At 41.5% G+C, this 14,586-nt stretch overlaps 1 protein-coding gene and 2 long non-coding RNA genes across 14 annotated transcripts; 2 read left to right on the top strand and 1 right to left on the bottom strand.

Annotated features, from left to right (window-relative positions):
• Positions 1 to 279: 279 nt before the first annotated feature.
• Positions 280 to 12,291, bottom strand: LOC135346389 (uncharacterized). Of its 11 annotated transcripts, none has more exons than XM_064544022.1 (8): positions 12,200 to 12,291; positions 3,284 to 3,457; positions 2,095 to 2,200; positions 1,743 to 2,045; positions 1,405 to 1,683; positions 1,111 to 1,314; positions 855 to 1,058; positions 280 to 677 (listed from the first exon to the last, which is right to left on the bottom strand). In XM_064544022.1, exons 3-8 carry the CDS (start codon positions 2,150 to 2,152, stop codon positions 406 to 408), a joined length of 1,320 nt encoding a protein of 439 aa, XP_064400092.1. In that variant the 5' UTR covers positions 2,153 to 2,200; positions 3,284 to 3,457; positions 12,200 to 12,291; the 3' UTR covers positions 280 to 405. The 11 variants fall into 11 exon arrangements, with proteins under 11 accessions (XP_064400092.1, XP_064400137.1, XP_064400083.1 ...); XM_064544067.1 differs by lacking the exon at positions 3,284 to 3,457 and adding an exon at positions 12,090 to 12,157 and having other exon boundaries at positions 12,200 to 12,258; XM_064544013.1 differs by lacking the exon at positions 12,200 to 12,291 and adding an exon at positions 7,701 to 7,955.
• On the top strand, positions 8,291 to 9,315 carry LOC135346870 (uncharacterized). The gene is made up of 2 exons (XR_010398120.1): positions 8,291 to 8,451; positions 8,923 to 9,315. It is a non-coding gene; the product is annotated as an uncharacterized LOC135346870 (long non-coding RNA).
• Positions 11,663 to 13,230, top strand: LOC135346916 (uncharacterized). 2 transcript variants are annotated; one of them, XR_010398134.1, is made up of 4 exons: positions 11,663 to 11,790; positions 11,843 to 11,910; positions 12,870 to 13,010; positions 13,073 to 13,230. It is a non-coding gene; the product is annotated as an uncharacterized LOC135346916 (long non-coding RNA). The 2 variants fall into 2 exon arrangements; XR_010398133.1 differs by having other exon boundaries at positions 11,663 to 11,910.
• The last annotated feature ends 1,356 nt before the right edge of the window (positions 13,231 to 14,586 follow it).

Raw genomic sequence — 14,586 nt, 5'->3', positions numbered from 1 at the left:
CACTACAGAGGAAGTTAACACTTAATGTAATGTACTGTAGACAAATACCTACTAGAACCTTATTATGTAATGGTATACTACAAGCTTAACCATAATTTGATGTACTGTAGTTCACATGTGATGACCATTGTTGTGCTCCCCTTGTTGATGTGCGAGCTTCATGGAAGAGCTATAGTCTATGTTGTTATATTTGCGAATGCCATGGTCTGGTAATCTATTAGACCACACACTTTGCAGTATTCGGAATGCGATTCATTGCTCCCTTTATGTTAACAAATATTTATTGGTAACAAGGGAAATATTTGTACGAGTGCAGCATATAATTTGGCACTATAATTTGGCATAAACAATAGCGCTAAATGCTGTGGCTACAATGTTTGCACACTATAGTCTTGCATGTAAGTTTCACAGTCCTACTGGTCCATACGCCTGATTAGTGTTCAGTTCAATTTCCTCTTTGGGTAATACCTCCTCATATAAAGGACCAGGTGGTACAGTGGGTCTTACGTTAGCTTTTTCTTTAGTTGCCGGGGAGTACACTGCCTTCTTACGAGAGCAAATGTGTGTCACTAGGAGTCCAGCGAGGAATCCAATGACTATGAAAACAACTGCCGTGACAACTACACTAACAGAAACAGCTTCTTCAGTGGATAGGGTGGGTAGGGTGGATGGCGGAACTGTGCGTGTGACAGGGGAGCCAAATAAGAACAAGAATATCAGACTGAGTAGGGAGTTTCAACAGTGGGAGGGCATAACACAAAAAAAGTATTGTAAATGTACCGTATAAAATAAGAGGGCTTTTTATCATTGTGCATGCATGTGCCAGCTTGTTTATACTACTCGTGCATACGTACAAATATATATACACTCCAATAGAGCCGGATCAGGATCCCAGAGACCAGAGTTATTGCAAGTGGTCACAGTTGCTGCACCCACCAGTGAGGAGAACCCAGGATCACATCGGAAGGTAATAATTGAGCCCTCAATTACGTTAGTGTTCAGAGAGTTGGTGTTGAGTAATGTTCCATTGAGTGGAGGGGCAGGCAGGACACAGAAGACTGCAAGGAATGTTGTATGGATGACTGTATACAATTTAAAGATATAGCTTACTAGTTTCATTTCTGCAGACGATCTCCCCCGGGTTCTTGTCCCACTCTCCTGTAGCTAGACAGACAGCAGTCATTATCCCTTTAGGGAACAGTCCATTATCACACTGGAAAGTCACTTGTGTGGCTGGAAGAGCCGGTGCTGAATGATCACTGATAGTGCCATTCTTTGGTGGGGATAGTGGAACTGTGCACCTCGTTGGAGGAGCTGAAAATTGTATGAGAATTAGAATACACAAACATAGGATGATAACTCACGAGTTGTCTGGTGCCTGGATAATCTAGCTTGTCAACTCACCAATCCTAAAGTTATACTCAGCAGTTGTACTGTTCCCAGCACAGTTGGTAGCCACAACACTGACAGTGTAGTCCACATTGTATTGAGCAGTCACAGTGGCAGAGGTGGATGTGAGAACAATAGCAGAGAGCTGGGCCAGGGGTAAGACGGTCACTGTGTAGGTGAGGTCATCTCTACCACCAGTCTCAGTAGGAGGGTCCCAACCAACAGTCACACTGACTTCATTGACTGACCTGCTCTCAACAGAGTGACTGAATCCTTGAGGGGAGGAAGGGGGACCTGCATGTGTATGTTGGGAGTATAATTATACATTATACTTGAGTGATAGAGTTCCTCACCAGCCAACTGAACGGTCGCTGATCCAATCACGTCATTGGGTGGGTCCAGACAAGTCACCATAACTCCGTTCTCTGCTACTCTTGAGAAGGTGGATGTTAAACCAGTATCATCAAAAGCAGTCAGTGTCACAGTGTAACCTGGTACTGGCATCTCAGGCATGTTGAGGGGAGTGAACTCAGAGTCAACATCAATATTTGAAGCAACATCAGATGGTGACCATCTAAGGAGAGCTCCAGGAGCAGTACAGGTGAACGTGACTCTCTCCATTGGACATGGCCTCTCATCACTCACCAGGAAGGTTGCTGAGGAAGAGTATAAGTAAAGTGGCTGAAAAATCTATATGATAAATACCATTTATCCGAAGAATTAATGCCAACCAGTAAAAAACTACAGCTCCCAATCTCTTCATGATATATCCGTTTGCATATAATTATCTCATCCGGGAGTAGTAAACCTGCTAATGAGGAAGGGCAAGATTCATTATTCATTATTCATTGTTTTGATGATGTCATACTGTATAGCGTGAAATTTTCGAGGTACTTATATTTCGTGGAATGGCCTCTGAATACATTTCATTGCACAATATTCGTGGGATGACTGCTTACGCCTTTAATCTTTGCACATTATATCAGATAATTCTAACAATTTTCATAGACTTACATTGCAACCATGGAGCAGTTGTTATGGCTTAAAAATGAACCGTGCTCTAACTACCCCAGCCGTGCTCTAACTACCAAACTACCATGCACAGGAATAGAGCACGGCTATGGTTTTACAGTTGTAGATCCTAGTCTATGGAATTTGTCAGCATATTTTTCCTTTGATCTCTATGGCTTTCGTTCTACAAGCAATGAGAGAGGCTTTAAGACTTTGGCGTACACACAACCCTGATGCTGCAACATTCCGAGCAAGATGTATAGTCGCTGACCATGATATGCCTGCAACATATCTGTTACTGCCTGACTATTAACTTTTTGAGCATAATTTACTTATAAGCCACTATAATTATAAGCGGAAACCATTGCCTTGGCATTTATATAGTGATTGATTTCAATCAAAACTTCAAATATGAATCAGTTCTAACAATAATTATTAACATTTTTATATACTGCATGACCACTGTCTTTTTGAGGAGTTACACGGCACATGCATGTGCATGTGAAATTCAAGTAAAAGGCGTATACATGCATGCATGCAGTATGCATATATAGTAAAAGGTTATACCGTATAGCGGGTAATTTTTGGGGGACAAAATATTCGTGGTTTAGCAATATAATTATTGAGATATTTCGTGGGTAATATTTTCGTGGTAGCTGCTTGCACTGCAGGCAAGGTCGCTTCATTCGTGGGTAAAATATTCGTGGTCAGACTTCCAACCACAAAAACCACAAATATTTTGCCCCACGAAAATTACCTGCTATACGGTAGATCCCATGCATTGTTTTAGGCATTGAAACCAGTGTAGAATTGCGGCCTTTTCATTCTTGGTATATGCATGAACGATGCATAATTATATTAGAAATTGCTTGTGTATATATACCTATAATTTTATACTGGCTGTTTAATCGTGGTATTGGCAAGTTCTTTGCTTCTATAAGTTCTTTGTCGTGGGGAAGATGGGTTCCACTTCCTGTCAGGGTGTTAAAAATTGGTTCTTTGACCGTTTTTCGTGGACCAGAGGAAATCTTTGTCCACACTTTCCAGACACTACAGTCTACAATACATATATAACAGGTGTGCACAAAGCATGTATTCACGAGAACTCTGAGCATGTGATCTATAATTATGGGCTGTTGCAGAATATACATTGTTATAGATATTGTAGAGCAGTGAATCAGGTGCAGATGATGATATTTGATTGTGGTGATCAAAAGGTATATGGTTGTAATCAGACAAAACAAAAGCCAGTCATTTCCACAACGGCTTCTCAAATGGAGGGCGTTTATTTCAGATCAAAGTCTTTAGAGGGGGCATTTAAAAGAGGAGGGCGTTTAATCCAGGAGGGCGTTTATTGTTATGTCTACTCCAAAACTCTTGCACAGCAGCAGTTATTGTGCTCTTCTTGGGCTGCTGTCTCAGCTTAAATCTATTTCTCAGCTTAAATTTAAGTCATAGGAGTGCCCTCTGTGTCGGTATCTCTCTCTCTGCCATCGATGCATCATAAAAAGTATTATTGGGGCGAGCGAAGCGAGTCCCTTAGTTAGCATGCACGTGGTCCGGGTGGTGTATGTATGTATGTATGTACGTACAGCGGTTCAGAGGAGGTCCGACAGGCACGGTGCAGCTCAAGCAATTAGCCTCTGATTTAGCCTCCTTCGCAGCCTCTTCTTTTTCTGTTCTTTGTCATAGTTCAATAAGATAATATACGGGACTAATTGGAGGAACAAAGAAAGAAAGAAGAAAAAGACAAAGAAAAAAGAGAGCCTGCCTTGCTAAGTCGCGTGACGGTAGACGAGTGGTAAACGAGTGAAAATGAACGTAGGCAATCGCCTACGCATTGCAAACTCTAACACAAACTCTAACATAAAAGCTGTTAGCATCGTAAATAGTAAGCCAGAATCAAGCGTGGAGACATCGTAGACGAGGGCTTACCTAGTAAAGACTAAAAACTAAAGATCTAGATCTATATCTAAATTTAGCTCAGTTTTTTTTCCTGAGTTCAGAACAGACTCACTTGACTAGTAGATATAATTATTACAGCAGTATAGTCTAGTCTACTCTACTCTAGTCTTTCATACTTCCTCTACTGACTAAAGGTCTCACGAAGGCTGACTCTACTGTACTATACTGTACTGTACTGTTCATCATAACAGATTATGTTCCTGGTAAATGCGCTCCAAGTACTGTGTGGGAGGACAGTTATTGAGGTTTTCTCTCGCCCACGCTCGTTAAAATTTGTCGACATCACAGTAGGGGATCACGCGACTTAGCAAGGCAGGCTCTCCTTTTTCTTTGTCGCTTTTCCTTCTTTCTTCTGAGGAGGCTATATACACAATGTACCTCTGATTACTCTCAGCAAAAACATACGACGTGGGCGGTGCGTGGGAGGATAATTATTGCTCAATCACCCTTTAATTATTCCTGTGGACGTAATGCGCATGCACGCAATGCACCCTTAGTGAGATGGAATATGAGGACATTATTCTGAGTTGTGCTGCTGCACTGAGGGGTCTGGAAGTTGTTTTTTTTTTTGTTTTTTTTAAGGAGCAATAATTATGTGAGCGCCAGGAGAAAGAATGCTTAGCTAAATAAAATGTTAAGTGTTTGTTGTGCTTTCTTTGGCTCGAGCACCTTCTAGTGAATTGGGATAATTATGGACTAGTAGGATATGCCTCTTCGGAAGACAACATAGCGCTGGACAATGTATAAGTACCTCCTCTGATATCTGCTCTACAGACGTGCCTGTGGTCTCTGTGTCCTGTCTGACATAATTGCCTAAGTGCCAGGGCCTCAATCTAGCAACAGCAGGATTAGTGTAGGCTGATCCAGTGATAAGGTATGCTAGCCGCATGATCTACCGTAGAATCGATTCGTGCAGTATATATGCCACGCGAGGTATTCAGTAGTGCACCCGCTGCGACAGTAAAAAAGTTTTTTTTTTTTTTTTATGTAACGAATTCTACAACCCAGGTAAAGTAATGAAGGGCAGCTTATACCACCAAATTCCTTTGGGTATAATCAAGTGCACGGTCCAGTCTGTATTGGGTCAATGCCGTATTCTGTGTTCACGGTCAATGCCCCAGACAGTTCTGTGTCAACGGTCAAAGTCTGTATTGTGTGTTCAAGGTTGCCCGACCAATGCCCTAGACCATATTGTGTATTGAAGGTTGCCCGACCACTGCCCTAGATCGCCCAGTCTGTGTTTTGTATTCAAGGTTTCCCAATCGACCAATACCCCAGACCGCTCGGTCTGCATTCTGTGTAATTCAAGGTCGTCCGACCAATGCCCCAGACCGCCTGGTCGGCCAAACTCAAGTATTAGTATGCCACATTCAATTCACACATACCTACCTACCTACACTAGCTATACTTGGACACATGTACCTCCTCGATTCATAGCTAGCTAGATGCCTATTCGTATTAGTGTGTTCACAGTCAATGCCCCAACCGTATTCTGCCCCAGACCGTCCCTATATTCTATGTTTACGGTCAATGCCCCAGACTGCTCAGTCTGCATGTATTCTGTTCACGGTCACGAGTGCTGCCCCCCGTCTGTATGCAACAATTTCCCCAAAGTTTTTTTTTTTTTTTTTTGGAGAGGTAATTTGAATGTAACGAATTCTACAACCCAAGTAACGTAATGAAGGGGCAGCTTATACCACCAAATTCCCTTGGGTGTACCGTATATCTTCTAATTTATCGGACACTTCTAATTACCCGGACACTCTTTTGGGCAATTTTCGTTGTTCTAATACAACGGACACTCTAGTACTTTAATATTACATTTGTTCTAAATATCCGGACAATACCTTGAAAAGTTGAGTTACCATTCATAGACAGCAAGTAAGACTTGGAGTGCTGCAGTTAGATAGCTTTGAGTAGCTAGTTTTAGATAGTTAGTTGCAACTATTCGGTCGTACCTTGTTCTATTAAACTTAGCTAGCTCGCATGCAGCTGCTTGCTTGTTCTAATTATTCTGGACACTTCGCATGCTCTATAAAAATCTGTTCCAATTATACCCGGACAATTTCCAAAATAATTATTTTTTGCTGTCCGATAAATTAGAAGATATACGGTAATCAACCAGACTGTCCCGTCTGTATTCTGTGTTCACGGTCAATGCCCCAGACAGCCCAGTCTGTATTGGGTCAATGCCCCAGACAGTTCTGTGTTAACGGTCAATGTCCCAGACAGACCAGTCTGTATTGGGTCAATGCCGTATTCTGTTCCGTCTGTGTTCACGGTCAATGCCCCAGTCTGTTCTGTGTTAGTCAATGCCCGTATTCTGTGTTTACGGTCAATGCCCCAGACAGCTCAGTCTGTTCTGTGTTAACGGTCAATGCCCGTATTGGGTCAATGCCGTATTCTGTGTTCACGGTCAATGCCCCAGTCTGTTTTGTGTTAATGGTCAATGCCCGTATTGGGTCCATGCCATATTCTGTGTTCACGGTCAATGCCACAGACAGCCCAGTCTGTTTTGTGTTAATGGTCAATGCCCGTATTGGGTCAATGACATATTCTGTCAATGCCCCAGACAGCCCAGTCTGTTCTGTGTTAACGGTCAATGCCCGTATTGCCGTTTTCTGTGTTCACAGTCAATGCCCCAGACAGCCCAGTCTGATCTGTGTTAACGGTCAATGCCCGTATTGGGTCAATGCCGTATTCTGTGTTCACGGTCAATGCCCGTATTGGGTCAATGCCGTATTCTGTGTTAACGGTCAGTGCCTCTGTTCAAGGTCGCCTGACCGAATTCTGTGTTCACGGTCAATGCCCCAGTCTGTATTGGGTCAATGCCATATTCTGTGTTCACGGTCAGTTCTGTTCAAGGTCGCCTGACCGTATACCCCAGACAGCCCAGTCTGTTATGTGTTCATGGTAGATGCCCCAGACAGCCCAGTCTATGCCGTATTCTGTCAGACTGCTCAGTCTGTATTCTGCGTTCAATGTGTGCTTACTTAGTGGGCTATGTATCCCGGGGTCGCCCGACCCATTTGGGTGGGGGGGGGGGGAGGTAACTGGAGAGGGGGTTAGGTGATTAGCCGGACGCCGTTGTCCCGCTAAGCACTTCACCCCCGCAGATATCACAGCCACTCACCCCCACGGAGAGTTCATCAAGGGTGCTTAATTACATGCATACTAACAGTACCAAAGGTCCGTGCGGACTGCCCAGCCCTGGACCGTCGAATGCTCTTAATTAAGGGGTGGTTAATTACCATGCCAATAGCTGGTGCTGGGATGTCTGTATCCCGCTAAGCACATCGTCCATATGGAATGCTGTATGATTACTTGCTACTAACCTGTGGGCTATAGGTTGCTACCGCTGGACTGATGCCCTGTGATCTGCCAGGACCGATTTTATGTTTGGATGGTCAGACTGATAAAGCCAGCTCCTGTGCCAGTGTGACAACCCACTTGACTCCCTTGTATGTACGTAGAGGAGACTAGCTAACCAGCAACAGTTAAGATTATAGCATAGATACAGGGTTTTGCAGAATCTTTGCAATATCCACAAAAAAGCGTTTTGCGTTGAGCGTTCCTTATAAGGTTATCTGTGGTCAACCATAAAGTTGTAGATCTTAGTCAGCATGTCAACAATGAAACAGTTGATGGATCAACTTGAAGATTCTCAGCAACACTTTGATAAGACAGTCCAAGCAGCTCTGTCTGATGCACTATTCTCCACCTTATATCCCCTTGGTCAGCTTTTTTCACAAGAAAAAGCCATTTTGTTTTTGAATTTTGCTTCCCAATCAGACTTGGCATTTCACCACAATGTGTATAAAATTATGACACCACAATGTGTAAACATTAGATATCCATATAATGAACGCTCTACACCCTCTATTTCAAAGATTCTGCAAAACCCTGTAGTAAAGGAAAGGGATTGGAAACACATCACGTGCACCAATGTTTTCAACAGAGCTTGTGTGTCACCATCCTACTTACGATTTTTTAATGTTATTCATTGCTAGTCAAAAGGTCATTTGCTGTTTTTAAAGCTATATTTTTGGACCTCAAGATCATTCTTTCAGCGTTCAAGCCAATCAAGTGAGCTATTTGGGTACATAAAAACATAAGCTTTCCAATGGTAGTGGTACCATAAAGTTTGAATGTATTATTGTACCCAAAAAAGTGTTTTTCTACCTTGAAAGTTAGGGTGAGTTGTTTGCAGGCGCTTTATTACTCAATAGGAGGTAACAAGGATTGATTGCACGAAAGAATCTTTTTCTGGCATGATTGAGCTATAAGGTGGTATGTGATATAAGAGGCATGTTACATGGATTACTGAGTTATACTTGGTTTTAATCAAAATTATTCTCGTTGTAGTGACAATTTTGTGGGCACCTTTTCTCAATAATGCTTTGGCAGATTTTTTTTTATTATTTGTTTGTTGTAGTACTAATGCTAGTAAATGAGGTGCAAATGATTTTGGAGTGATCAAGACACCCACTATTGATTTACAACAACTTTTACGTACATGTTTTTTAATGTGATTTATATAATTGTCTTTTTATATAGGATGTGAAGCAAAAAGCTCATAAGAAAAAATTCAAGCCATCCTCGATCTCAACCAGATCCTACCCTCTCTCAACAAAACAAAAGCATCTAGGAAGATATAAATTCAACCATAAGACACTTAGTAACCTCACCTGTCACCTAATCATTAAGTATACATATACATAATTATAATTATACATGTTTATTTTTGCTTGTGTGTATACACTGTAGTTTTGCAACCACTTACTTTAAACATTATATAGTATAATTTATTGACATCCCTTAGAGTACAGTATTACACTTATGATTAGTACAGTGTCAAGACTCACAAAGGGAGTTTAGTAAGATAATAAATACATTGTTGTCGTGTTTATAATTATGTATATAACTCTAGCTTTTTTTTACTGATATGGATGCCATTATGAAGCCCTTATCCTTTAACTACACTGTCCACAGTATGAGCTTAGACATGCTTAGGGCTCCAGCTTGAGATACTCTCATAATTATACCATGTGGCTTCGATTTACGCCGCAATGGAGGCCTGTAATCGAGGCTACAATCCGTAAGTAGGACGGTGACATATGACATAATGCGTTTCCAATCCCTTTCCTTTACTACTAAGTATGTGTGGCCTTTAAAAGCTGCACTCTGGTCAACTCTAAGCTGCTTAGCAAGCATGTAGACTATTGTAGAGCTTGTGTCCACTTCTTGTGAAGTGCCTGTGTACACAAATGGCTTGCTGCTTCCTCTTCGAAAATATTCTATAGCTACCAAGATAGTCCAGAGGGTCTACCAATGGATACTACTCAGTCCTACATGCTGTATAGCTTGTTTTAAACCTTTTTTTTTTTTTTTTTAAGTGTCCTAATTGAACAGCTCAGCAGAACATCAAAGGATAATCGCATTCATGATACTATCCAATCTGCCACAGAATCAAATATCGTGCAACATTCACAAGTTGATAGCACACTCCCTCCCAGATTGTTGTTGTAAAAATTACAACATTTTGACAGGTAAAGGGATAATTATAGCATTCGTTCTGCAGAAAAACATGCAGCACCAATCAGATTGCAGACTGCCTACATTACGTAAGCAGTTTGCATTCTTCAGGAATGCATATGCACCAATCAGATTGTATAACCCTTACGTAATGCATTTTTGTTGGCTTCCCAGCCCCTCCCCTCTCTGCAGCAAGCTGAGCTTTGTGGTTAGAGGCGCGGCTGATATTAGTAGTTAGTACACGATGCAGCTAGCCTCCTTCGCAGCCTCTCCTTTTTCTGTTCTTTGTCACTGAAGTTCAATAAGATAAAATACGGGACGAATTGGAGGAACAAAGAAAGAAAGAAGGAAGAGACTAAGAAAAAGGAGAGCCTGCCTTGCTAAGTCGTGTGACGGTGAAAATGAACGTGGGCAAACACTAGCTGGGCGGAGCCTGACAGAGCAAAAAGCTACAGCATGCCTTCGCATTGCAAACTCTAAATAAAAGCTGTTAGCATCGTAGATAGTAAGCCAGAATCAAGCGTGGAGACATCGTAGACGAAGGCTTACCTAGTAAAGACTGAAGAGACTAATTAATATCTAAATTTAGCTCAGTTTTTTTTCCTGAGTTCAGAACAGACCCACTTGATTAATTATTACAGCAGTATAGTCTACTCTACTCTAGTCTTTCATACTTCCTCTATTGACTAAAGGTCTCACAAAGGCTGACTCTACTGCACTGTACTGTACTGTTCATAACAGATTATGTTCCTGGTAAATGCGCTCCAAGTACTGTGTGGGAGGACAGTTATTGAAGTTTTCTCTCGCCCACGCTCGTTAAAATTTGTCTACGTCAGTAGGGGATCACGCGACTTAGCAAGGCAGGCTCTCCTTTTTCTTAGTTGCTTCCTTCTTTCTTTCTTTGTTCCTCCAATTTTCTCTTCTGTGACAAAGAACAGAAAAAGGAGAGGCTGCAAAGGAGGCTACGATGCAGCAGAAAGAATGCTAGTCTCGGTCCCAGGCCGATTTTTTTTAATAGAACGAAGTTGAAAAATACTAGAGGCGACCTAGCGTTCAATTGGAGACGGATCGGCCTGGGGTCGAGGCTAAATGAATGCTACAGGGATTTGAGGAGTTCTTGCAACTGTGATGTCGAGAGCGGAAGTACCTGTCACGTGAACCGTTACGTAACAAGATTAAATTTTGGCTTATTCCAATCCAATTTTTTTCCAATAAGAGCTTGTTAAACTGGGAAAACATCGACTTACATGAGCTTTGGCAAAGGCTTTGCACCATACTGAAGCTTAGACTGGCGGTGACAGCCGCCCGAGCGTGTAGCGGTACACGAGGGGCTGTCGCCGCCAGTCTAACTGAAGCTATCCTTGAGATTCTAATCCTTTTGTGAGCTCTACTTGCCCCAGCCTGCCCCCGTAAGCTGTTGAAAAGTGTATCACTACTACTAAGACTAGTGACACTAAGTCTCATAAAATCTCTCTTAGGCTTGCTCCAGCTGGATACACAGTTCTGTGACACAGGCTGTGTGACAGACTAATAGTAGTAGCTCACAAAACGATTGGAAATGCTCAAGGATAGCTTTAGCTAGCTAGCTAGCTAGCTGTGGTACGGTGCAAAGGCTTGCAGATGCAGAGCAAAGCCTGTATAGCTAGGTTGATTTTTTCTCAAAATAAATAAGGCCTAAATGCTTTATCAGAGAAAAATTGGTTTGGGGTGAGCCAGAATTACCTAACCGTCACGTGACTGGTACTTCCGCTTTTGACATTACAGTTGCAAGAACTCCTCAAATCCCTGTAGATAGGGCTGCAACCCGTCTCCCTTTTTGGAGGCGGGACACGCCCATCTAATCCAAGATCTAGATCCTCCTGACAGAATTGTATTTTTCTTGAGGGCCTGGTAAGCCACAAAACACTACCATATACACAAGTTTCAAGTCTCTTCTTCTTAGATAATTATTGTATACACTGAACTAAACAGATCCTGGAAGAATCAATTTTCTTCTTTCTTGAGGTCCTGGTAAGCCACATATAAATACAACAATAGATGCATGCAAATAAGTATTTTCTTCTCAGTGACTTTATATAGATAAGCTAACTTTATAAATTAACACTAATACTTTTTGAGCGAAAGCATAACATGGCGAGAGGCATTAGCAAGCGCACGCTTGCAACACTCGTTATACAAGCAATATTTACCATTTTGACTTTGTTGAATAGAGAATTAGGTGATGAATGGAATGGTCTTGAATTGGCACTGCTAAATACTAAGGAAAGTTCATAACATGTGATAAAATGGCAAAATTTACCGGAATATATGTCCACTTTTCCGTACCTCTCTTTGGCTTATAATTTGTCTTGGGTATTTCTATTGTAGTGAGTAGTGGAATGGGCACCCTTATTTGACTGAACAAAGCCTTATTTTTTGGCAGTAGCTGTGATGTTTAGTCTACTTGTTGCCCAGTGAGTGGGCAGATCAAAGCAATCCAGTGCTCAGTATATGGCATGTTGCATCACTGCCATATATTGCTATAATGGCATAATGCACTGGATTATATGCACTTGCACTGTGTGTAAATGCAGTAGATTTCTTTAAGAGATATCCATTTGGGACTTATATGCCCCACCGAAGAAACCTAAAAAATTTACTATGGAATTCAGCAAAACTAAGGAATACACTAAATTCCTTCAAAACACATGTCTTTTATTACGATTTATATGACCAGTCAGACGAGTTTAACGTCATTGGGCAACAAGTTAGTTATTGCAGGCGCCCTCGTGCAACATGCCATATATTGCACTGGATGACATAATGCCCGAGGGCCGCAGGCCCCGAGGGCATTATATTGCTCCAGTGCAATATTATATGGCATGTTGCACTCTGGCTGGGCAATAACTAATACATAATTATACTGTCATACGTTATATATGTTACTACCGTCTTGTTTACCCATGAGACTACCCAGATATATACTATAGGGTTGGAGAATGAATTCTTAAAGTACCTGGACGACTGGGACACTGGGAAAAATCGGTTTCTAGCCGTAAGGAGCTTAAGTGCACTGCATGGCTGCAACAAGATGCTGTAGTGATGCCACAAGGACTGAAGTTCACAGTCAGGTATACGTATATATATATACAATGTGTATTGTAAACCTAAAACTCCCCTCGTCCCTTTGCAGTCAAATCATTCATTGACATGGTAAAGCACCTGTTCATCCTCCCTGACGCAAGTGCCTTTCTGAGTGAGCGAATCGGCTAGAACCCTCTAACTACTTTTCTATTTGATGCACATAATTATTTTTTTACCTGTGATCAAACAACCATAATTATAATTGAATCAACGATATAATAATATTATTATACGTACACCATACACTGAGAGTATAAGAGTGTGAATACACAATACGCTAAAGTGATCAAGCTAATTGTTTATTTCCCTTGTAAATCATCCATTCATAGCTACAGCTTTTTGCTATAGTCAGTGCAGTTACATGATGCTGGCACTGCTAAATATCCTGAATCCTTCGTCTTCACAAACAGAGGCTTAGTGGCTTCTCTCAATCTCAGTAGAGTGTTTCATATTAAAAGGGACAAATATTAAAATCGGGGCTGGGATTGTAGAGCAGGGAGCTATGCATGCAGCAGTCCTTGAAGTATATAACATGCAGTGAATGGGAAGAAATGCACGGCAAAGGTTCTACACACTATGTTGGGCGATTTTCTGAAAATCTACCGCCTGTTGTACCGCAAAGAGACTGGCAGTTGCATTCTGAGTGCTTTGAGTTACTCCAACGTGGTCGGATTTGTTGGAATCCACTACGGCTATGGCAAGAATGAAATCTGACTGATTATGGAGAGGCTTTGTTCTTTGTCGTGATAGTTTCTGGTACAAGTACACCACAGTCTGTAAATATTATAAGGAATGCTCTATACACCTCAATTTCAAAGATTCTACAAAACCCTGTACATGTATACTGGAATTTGTAAACACTTGCCTCACGGAATATATAATTATATATCCTGTTTCAAATTGGTCAAACTTTATTCTATAGTTGTATCCTCAACAGATTAACTTCTCAATTGCGAATGACACATACTGTAAAAGCCTGATTGCAATATGCATGCACATGCATGCCGCTCACTCTTTGCGTTTGTGCAATTTGCAATTTTCAATCGAAAAAACATTGCATTCGAAACCCAATATATACCATAAATGAGTTTATGAATTGTTCTTTTACAACTTTGAGTTTCCAACGCGTATAATTCAGACATAGAACGAGGTATGTGCACACTAAGCATATCAATGCGTAGGCAATTCTTTGCTCTAAAATCTGGTTAAATTATGGCTGTCATCAATTGGTCTGTTTTCCCAGAGCCTGTCACATAATAGTAGCTGGTAGATTACTATAGAGGTATAAGCGGTTTAAGAAGAGGGGGAGGGGGGAATGAGCCCCCTATTCTATACCCCTGGATTCGCCCCTGAATTTAATGTAGACGAACTTTATTATGTAATATGTACGTATGCCAAAAGTGGAATTTGATGTCGTGAATATGACTGTGGTGACCATGCCATTACGGATTGTGTGGTGATTTGTTGTAAATGGAATGTTGGGTGATTTACTGCATATGGAAATGGGGTGATTTGCTGTAACAGTACTTATAGGAGCACACAAATTACACGTAACCAAAGGCT

The sequence above is a fragment of the Halichondria panicea genome, chromosome 1, assembly GCF_963675165.1.
Source record: "Halichondria panicea chromosome 1, odHalPani1.1, whole genome shotgun sequence".
NCBI lineage: Eukaryota > Metazoa > Porifera > Demospongiae > Suberitida > Halichondriidae > Halichondria > Halichondria panicea.
The sequence above is the reverse complement of the archived record's forward strand: the minus strand, read 5'-3'. Positions and strand labels throughout refer to the sequence as shown.

What these genes read in the sequence shown, in the direction of transcription:
- LOC135346389 (XM_064544022.1), bottom strand. Translation starts at nt 2,152, where the DNA reads ATGAAGAGATTGGGAGCTGTAGTTTTTTACTGGTTGGCATTAATTCTT. An exon ending in ATTAATTCTTCGGATAAATG is followed by an intron (nt 2,046 to 2,094) that starts GTATTTATCATA and finishes ACTCTTCCTCAG; the next exon opens with CAACCTTCCTGGTGAGTGAT. An exon ending in CGTCTGCAGAAATGAAACTA is followed by an intron (nt 1,059 to 1,110) that starts GTAAGCTATATC and finishes CATTCCTTGCAG; the next exon opens with TCTTCTGTGTCCTGCCTGCC.